Source organism: Malus domestica, chromosome 11, assembly GCF_042453785.1.
Source record: "Malus domestica chromosome 11, GDT2T_hap1".
NCBI classification, from domain to species: domain Eukaryota; kingdom Viridiplantae; phylum Streptophyta; class Magnoliopsida; order Rosales; family Rosaceae; genus Malus; species Malus domestica.
The window spans coordinates 9,285,540-9,294,426 of record NC_091671.1 but is presented as its reverse complement, the minus strand read 5'-3'; the positions used below and the strand labels follow the sequence as shown (position 1 = coordinate 9,294,426).

The following is an 8,887-nucleotide window of genomic DNA, read 5'->3' as shown; positions in this document are numbered from 1 at the left end:
CTTGTTTGTCATTCTTTTAAGCTGTTTAATGTGCTCATTTCACTGAAATGATTTCAGTATGCATCATCCAAAATCTACAACTGCTAAAAGTAGCACTACAAGGGTGAGGGAGCTATCATCTGTTTGGAAATAAGAGCTATAGACATGCCCCATAAGGGTCAATAGGTCTCAGTTGCATATCTAACTTGTTTCTCATGTGTTTTCATCCTGAAGGTTAGAAAAGATGGGTGCTCTAGACACGCAGAGAGTGGTTCATCAACACTAGGGATGGCGGCTGATCTCATGTATGTGGTTACATGCTGAAGTTTTCCATGTGCTTGCCAATGTGCTGAGTCTTGTATTCATTGGAATTCGGCTTGGGCAAGAATTTGGATTTGGTATGCATCTGGATTTTTAGCTTCATGTAAGTTATCGTGCATGTATGGCCACATCCATAAGTGTTTGTAGTAAAAGATAAAGCACACGACATAAGTTGTAGAATAATAAATTAGTTACCAAGTGCAAAACTTCTTTCATAAATCTAGAAGAGAAACACTTTCCGGATGGCTTTAGCTACCTTGCGATTAATCTACAGAGGATTTCTATGCATTTGTTTATTGAATTGTAATCCTAGAGTAGTGGTCATGTAGTGCTGGTTGCATTATAACTTACACTGGTATGTTGTTTGGTTTGATGGAAACAAGAGGACATTTTATTCAGCGTTGAGCAAAGAAAAGAGTTTATACACCGAAGATGGGGTTCAAACTTTAGTTTTAGACATAGTATTCCATTTTACAGAATAAAATTGCTTGAAACAGAAGCTGAGAGATTATTTCAGTTTTCCATCACATCTGTTGGAACAAAGATTGTTTTGGATATCCTGTACATGTAGACATGGCGCCTCATTTTGAAATGTTTCAAGATGCCGTCTATTTGAAAAGATTGAAAAAATAATAGTTTGATGCTGATCTACATCACGTACAGTTGTTTTGATGAACTATTTTAACTAATTGGTTTGAAATTCTAATGTTTTTTTTATTTGTTCTTTGGCAGTTCGAATTGGTTTCCTATATCTCATGTCTGGTTATGGTGGGAGTTTGCTTTCAGCTCTTTTTATTCAATATGGTATTTCTGTTGGTGCTTCTGGTGCACTTTTGGTTTACTAGGAAGCATGCTTTCAGAGCTCACATCAAATTGGACAATGTATGTAAATAAGGTAAATAAAATTCTGTATACTCAATGATGCACCTCTTTATAGTATGTGCACAACCCTTTGATCTTACAGTTTCAGATTTCGATCTGCAGTTAGCAGCATTGCTTACTCTCCTTTTCATCATCATAATAAACTTAGCAGCGGGAATTCTACCACACGTGGACAACTTTGCTCATGTTGGAGGATTTGTCTCCGGATTTCCTCTTGGATTTTTTTTTTTTGATCCGCCCCCAGTTTAAATGGCTTACCCAACAGAATGCTTCCCCTGGACGTGTTACTACTCCAGTTCAGTCTAAACAAAAGACGTATCAATATGTATTGTGGGTCCTCTCTTTGATACTATGATTGTTGGGTAAGCTCCTCCTCAATCTCTGATTTAACTGTTTGACTTCATGAACCTAATCGACTCCCTGCATGAGAATCTGGTAGCCATAGTTGACGCGTGCACATTTTTTTTTTATCAAATCAGAGAACTGGATTTTGTGTAGATATATAGATATCTTGTGTCCTGTAATATTTCATTGCGAATAGGCTCTGTATCTGCTTGTTTCTCATCAGAATGGTTTGGAGAAGGCATTGTGTTATCGCTATTCTCTGTGTAATACTAATTGATCACTTTGTTGATAGCGACTTCTACTTTGCTGTTTTGGATTGCTTGTGTTGGCAGTACTTTGTTGTTTTGTTATTGGAAATTAAGGTTCATTTTCCTCGTATTTGCGTAGTATCAGTATATGCAGGCATTTTCTGATAGAAGTCATGTTTTTGACAAGTATACTCTTGGCTTGGTTACTCTTTTTCGAGGTCAATCTAAACAACCATTGTTCCTGGTGTCATTATTTGAGCTGTGTCCCTACATCAAAATGGAATTGCAAGTCGCAAAATATTTATTGTCTGATAATATGATGTACTTTTCTGCGCATATTAACTTCTGCCTTAATATTTGATAGATAGAAGTGCTTGCTTATTAATATGATCATGGTTGCATTCAGTTATTCTAGTTTGGCATGCTGTTTAGTCTAATGCCTTAAAGAAACGTAGTTTAAGAAATGACTCGCGAAATTCTGTGTTAGGAAATTGCTTCTGCAACGTACTTTGTTGGTACTATAAATTGGTTTTGTACTGACATATTGTTCTTTATATGCATATATGCACCAATCTTGCAGTCAAGCCAGATAGGGAATCAGCTGAACTTAACGTGCGTAAGCAATGGTAGAAATGGAACATATTCATTGTCGGATCCCAGCCCCTCCCGGACTCAGCAGCTATGTGCTGATCTTTGCAGTTGACCATACATGTACAGATTTCAGAGTTGATAGAATGTTGATTGATATGCTTCATTCTTGTAGTAAGTATGCTTTCTCTTTCTTTTGTTTTTTGTTGGGTAGAATAGTCTTGTGTATTCACCAAGCAATGGTTCTCATTGTCATTATCTTTTCATTCTTTTACTGCCTTTGTACCTCTTTTTTACCATTCATAACAGTTGAAACCCATACCGAAAACTATGAAATTTACTCGCCATATAGAACTACTCAAACATGCAATTTACTCCCCATACCTAAGTTTGTTGAATGTGGGATGTTACGGATCCTCTCAATCAGACCTTTGCGCTCTACCTTTTCGGCTCTCTCTCTCATTCTGCAATGTTGCAAGATGATCAGACACATGTATACTTTCTAGTTCATCCTCTAGAGACCAACTTTGAAAAAAAAAATCAACTAAATAAAAATCGTTTAACCATTTAATTAACATTGTCAAAATTTCAGTATTTAATTGAAAAACATAGTTCATTTATTTATTGGATAACAATTAGATGAAAAAACAAGTATGAATTACTTTGGTTTTTGACGAAGTTGGACTTTAAAGGGTGACACAGAAATAGACAATTTTACGGAGTTAGTGCCAATCTCCAAATGCAAGTGCAAGTCCAATAGGGGAGGATCATTTTGAAACTTGACATTAAATAATCCCCTTTAGTGTTTTGTCATATTTCTTTCATTGTTCGTCAAGAAAGGAAAGGAAAGAAATTTCGTCAAGTACAATAACAAACTCTTATTTGCAAGTTTCATATGCTACTCTGCTAAGAGCTACTGATGTGTTATCTGAAGCTAATTTGATTGGTGCTGGAAGTTTTGGGATTGTGTACAAGGGAGTTCTCGATGTTGATGATAGAGCTCAATTGGTTGCCGCCGTAAAGGTGTTTAACTTGGAGCAGCAAAGTGTTTTATATCTGGATGTGAGGCTTTGAGAAATATCAAGCATCGAAATCTCGTCAAGATTATAACTGCATGTTCAAGTGTTGATTCTCTTGGTAATGATTTCAAGGCTTTGGTTTATGAGTACATGGAAAAAGCAACCTTAGAGAAGTGACTGCATCCACCGACTGATATTGAAGAAGCAAGAGAGGCACCCAAGAGTTTAAATCTTTTGCAAGGGCTCAGCATTGCCATTGATGTTGCTTGTGCTCTTGATTAGTCGATTATCTTCATAATCACTGTGAAACACCAATAGTTTATTGCAATCTGAAGCCAAGTACTGTTCTTTTGTACAACAAGTCGAGTACTGGACATGTTTCTAACTTTGACTAGCAAGGTTTCTCACACAACTGAATAGTATAAAAGCTTCAACAAAACAGACAAGTTCCGCCGGAATAACAGGAACGATTGGTTATGTGGTTTGAGGTAAATATTCACGTCCTCTCCACAATATCTTTTTTTTTTCTTTTAAACTTTTGCATAATTCAAACTATTTTGTTCTCAATTTGCTAACAATATTTGGGAAGTGAGGCGTTAATAACTGGATAAATCTACAGTTTTGGAATTCTCTTGCTAGAGACTTAAGCCCCCATGAAGTTTAAAAATTAAGAAAACTTGATCGCACTAGTAATTGTTACCATTTTTAAAAAGGTTGCATCCACAACAAGCTTTCTTGCAATGATACTTTAGGAGAACTATGAGAAAATCAGCAATCTCACAGTCGGGCCCCTCAGAAAACGTACATACTTCAAAATTTCCATTCATAGCTAGGGTCACCCTGCTAGGGTAACTTTCATATTAGGTGACACCACCGTGACGTTTGATGTGAGAAAATATTGGGTTCCATGTATTTGTTTTTCCCATTTTGGATGATTGCCAAAATGAATTATGGATGATAATGCTATTATGTATGGTTGCCAAATGTTTCCAGTCAGCTTCTGAAGTCAAGGTGCTTTAATGGTCTTGGTCCTTGGCGAACCGAAAGTGCCAAACAATAAGTCCCAGTAGCGGAAGTAAGGTAATGATGTCGTCCAAAGAAAAAAGCCAAAGTTCAAAGTTGTTACTTGTTATCATTTACTGGGACTTGTTCCTTCTCATATTTGAATTTTCAAGAACCAGAAACTGTGGTGTAAGTTCCTCCTATGATCCTATCCTTGTATAAATTTCCTTGTCATGTAACAAATGGAACTCACCAAATTTACAACTCAACACCCATCTCTCTATGTCTTTCTGCTTCTCTCTCTGGTTATATGGTTAAGCAGATCAGGAATGGGGGTTTTGGTTTTGAAATTTTAATCCGAATCACAGCGCATGATAAGGATATTATGGATGGTTGCCAAATTGTTTCCACTCAGCTTCAAGAATAAGGTGCATTAACAACAGTTCCCAGTAGTGGAAGTAAGCTAGTGAAGTCTTCTAAAAAAGCAGTCAAGGTGGTTATCATTTACTTGGACTTTTTCCTTCTCCCGTTTGAATTTTCAAGAACCAGAAACTGTGGTGTAAGTTCCTCCTATGATCCTATCCTTCTATAATTGTCTTCTCATGCAACAAATGGAACTCACCACTTTCACAACTCAACAGCCATCTCTCTATTTCTTTCTGCTTCTCTCTCTACTTATATAGTTAACCAGATCAGAAATGGGGGTTTTGGTTGTGAAATTGATCTTCATATACTTGCTTTGCAATGCAGTGTTCGTTTGCTGTTGGAGCTCCCTACAATCGGGACTCGGAGGGAATGCGACGGATAAGCTGGCGTTGTTTGCCATCAAAGCTCAAATAAAGCAAGATCTCCATAATTACAACGTGATGAGCTCCTGGAACGAATCCACACACTTTTGCATGTGGCATGGTGTGACGTGCGGTCGACATCGCCAAAGGGTCACTAACCTGGACCTGCAATCTCAAAATCTGGTAGGAAAACTATCCCCAAACATAGGAAATCTAAGTTTTCTAAGGGAGCTGTGGCTCCAAAACAACAGCTTCAGTCATGAAATTCCTCCACAAATTGGGAATTTGCGTAGATTGCATGTATTGCGATTAGACGTTAACTCGTTTAGTGGCAGTATTCCTCACAATATATCATATTGCTTCAACCTTATCCATGTGAATTTCTCTCGCAACAAGTTGGTGGGTAAAATTCCTTCAAAAATTGGATTGTTGTCGAAGCTGCAAAATTTTTCACTAAGCTTTAATAATATAACGGGACAGGTCCCTCCTTCTTTAGGGAACCTTTCGTCTCTATGGGAACTAGATATTGTTAGTAATAACTTGATGGGTAACATCCCCAGTTCTCTTGGCCAATTGAAAAAATTAACCTTCTTGGGATTGGGGTTAAATCAGTTGTCTGGTAGCATCCCTTCCTCCATTTATAACCTCTCTTCTCTTGTTACATTTTCCATGCCATTAAACCAAATTCAAGGGAGTATTCCATCAGATATTGGCAAAAGTTTTCCTGATCTCGAATTCTTCAACTTCGGCCGCAACCAACTCACTGGGTCCATACCTCCCTCAATATTCAACGTCACTAGTGTTCGGTTATTTGAAGTTGGGGATAACAACCTAATCGGACAGGTACCGAATCTCCAAAAGCTTCACAACCTCCTGAAGTTCAACATTCAATATAATAATATTGGAAGCGGTAAAGATGGTGACTTCAGTTTTCTCTCGGACTTGACCAATGCCACCCAGTTACAGTGGTTGATTATTAACGACAACAATTTTGGAGGGACATTGCCCATGTCAGTATGCAATCTCTCAACCAAACTTGAAACGTTTTGGGTTGGCGGTAACCAAATATATGGAAGCATCCCATCTGGGATAGGGGATCTGGTGAGCTTGCAATCGTTGTATTTGGGGAATAATAGCTTCACAGGTAACATCCCCTCTGACATGGCTAAGCTTTCAAACCTTGGAATATTAGAAATTTCCAATAACAAATTATCTGGAAATATTCCGTCTTCCTTAGGAAATTTAACCAGGTTATACTATCTTGGGTTGGATGGAAATTATCTTGAGGGCAGCATTCCTTCAGGTCTGGGTGAATGCCATGGGTTGCAAGCGTTGAATCTTTCTTATAACCTTCTTAACGGCACAATACCCAAACAAGTTTTTAGACTCTCCTCCTTGTCGATTTCTTTGGACTTGTCGAATAACCTCTTCACAGGTTCCCTTCCCCCGGAGGTTGGGAATTTACAAAGTCTAAGTGAACTTTATCTTTCTGATAACATGTTATCTGGAGAACTCCCCAGTAGCCTTAGTGGTTGTGAGAGCTTAGAAGTCCTGCATTTGCAAGGAAACTTCTTCAACGGGTCTATTCCTTTGTCTATGAGTTCAGTGAGAGGGATTCGAGATCTAGACCTTTCTCGCAATAATTTTTCAGGTGAAATTCCAAATTTTTTAGAAGACTTTAAAATCCTGAGTAATCTGAACTTATCATTCAATCAATTTTGGGGAGTGGTACCAACTGGAGGTGTTTTCAAAAATGTGAGTGCTATTTCAATTGTTGGCAACACTAATCTGTGCAGCCTTGTTGCTAATTTAAAGCTTCCCAAGTGCAAGTCTAAAGAGACCAAGAAACGAAGATTGTCTCGTAGCTTGAAGCTAATACTCCCTTTAGTATTTGGACTTGCTCTTCTAGGAATAGCCATGGTGTTCTCCTATTTCTTTCTTTGTTCGTCAAGGAAGAAAAGGAAAGAAATTTCATTGAGCACTTTGGGGAACACTATTTTGCAAGTGTCATATGCTACTCTACTCAAAGTTACTGATGGGTTCTCAGAGGCTAATTTAATTGGTGCTGGTAGTTTTGGGTCTGTGTACAAAGGAGTTCTTGATGAGGATGATAAAGCTCAACTTGTTGCCGTGAAGGTGTTTAACTTGTTACGCCATGGAGCTTCAAGGAGTTTCATAGCCGAATGTGAAGCTTTGAGAAATATTAGGCACCGAAATCTCGTCAAGATTATAACCGTGTGTTCAAGTGTTGATTTTCATGGTAATGATTTCAAAGCTCTAGTTTATGAGTTCATGGACAACGGGAGCTTAGAGGAGTGGCTGCATCCACCTACTGGAACTGAAGAGTTAAGAGATCATGTACCCAAGAATTTAAGTCTTCTTCAGAGGCTAGAAATTGCCATTGGTGTTGCTTGTGCACTGGATTATCTTCATAATCATTGTGAAATGCCAATAGTTCATTGTGATCTCAAGCCAAGCAACGTTCTCTTGGACAAGGAATTGACTGGCCATGTTTCTGACTTTGGATTAGTAAGGTTTCTCTCACAATTAACGAGTAATGTTTCAACAATTCAGAGTCAGACAAGTTCCGTTGGAATAAGAGGAACGGTTGGTTATGCAGCTCCAGGTATATACATGTTCGATATATACTTCATTATATTTCCTCTTTTATTTTGGAGTATTTAATTTACAAAATACAAACTGAACTATTTATACACAAATGTGATGTTTGAATTGTAGAGTATGGCATGGGGAGTGAGGTGTCAACGAATGGTGATGTCTACAGCTTTGGCATTCTTTTGTTGGAGATGTTTACAGGGAAGAGACCAACTGACAACATGTTTGGTGATAACTTGAACCTTCATAATTTTGTCAAGATGGCTCTCCCCGGGCGAATTACTGAGATTGCAGACGCACCACTTCTTGAAGGAGGCACGAACAAGAATCCCAATCAATGCAGTGGGAGAACTCATAAAGTTGAGGTGTGCTTGAGTTCAATATTTAGAATTGGAATTGCTTGTTCTGCTGAATCCGCAACAGATCGACTAAAGAATATCAATGATGCTGCATCTGAACTTCATTCCATTAGGAACACTTTTCTTGGATAGAAACTCCTTTTTATGTGCTTTTGTGATAGAGAAATTTCGTGTACTGCCTGTGAAGTCTAGTTTTTATGTTACCACAGTAGATGTGGAAGTTTGCAATGTAAATAATCACGAATGAGGTTCATTGTGTGAAGAGTGTATTACTACTTCTTGTACTTGGTATTTTTGTGGAATATTCACATCAATTAAAATCTAGTTCCTATCAGACGTGACCACCATCAGTGTAAGTGTCATATGCTACTTTATCAAAAGCCACTAATCGGTTTTTTTTCAGCTAATTTGACTGGTGTTGGCAATTTCAAGTTTGTATACAATGGGGTTGTTTATACTGACAATAGAGCTCGGCTTGTACCTGTAGATATGAAGGTGTTTAACAAAGAGGTTCATAGCCGAATATGAGGCTTTGAGAAATATCAAGCATCAAAATCTCGTCAAGGTCATATATGCATGTTTTCTCGATGAAATTTTAATCCGAATCACAGCGCATGATAAGGATATTATGGATGGTTGCCAAATTGTTTCCACTCAGCTTCAAGAATAAGGTGCATTAACAACAGTTCCCAGTAGTGGAAGTAAGCTAGTGAAGTCTTCTAAAAAAGAAGTCAAGGTGG

The 8,887-nt window shown here is 38.0% G+C and overlaps 1 protein-coding gene and 1 pseudogene across 2 annotated transcripts; both read left to right on the top strand.

Annotated features, from left to right (window-relative positions):
• Positions 1–220: 220 nt before the first annotated feature.
• Positions 221–2,529, top strand: LOC103407693 (RHOMBOID-like protein 1; annotated as a pseudogene).
• A 777-nt stretch (positions 2,530–3,306) lies between these two features.
• Positions 3,307–8,481, top strand: LOC103422806 (putative receptor-like protein kinase At3g47110). Of its 2 annotated transcripts, XM_070807711.1 has the most exons (4): positions 3,307–3,870; positions 4,376–4,462; positions 5,135–7,798; positions 7,912–8,481. In XM_070807711.1, exons 3-4 carry the CDS (start codon positions 5,251–5,253, stop codon positions 8,277–8,279), a joined length of 2,916 nt encoding a protein of 971 aa, XP_070663812.1. In that variant the 5' UTR covers positions 3,307–3,870; positions 4,376–4,462; positions 5,135–5,250; the 3' UTR covers positions 8,280–8,481. The 2 variants fall into 2 exon arrangements, with proteins under 2 accessions (XP_070663812.1, XP_008359087.3); XM_008360865.3 differs by lacking the exons at positions 3,307–3,870; positions 4,376–4,462 and having other exon boundaries at positions 4,958–7,798.
• The last annotated feature ends 406 nt before the right edge of the window (positions 8,482–8,887 follow it).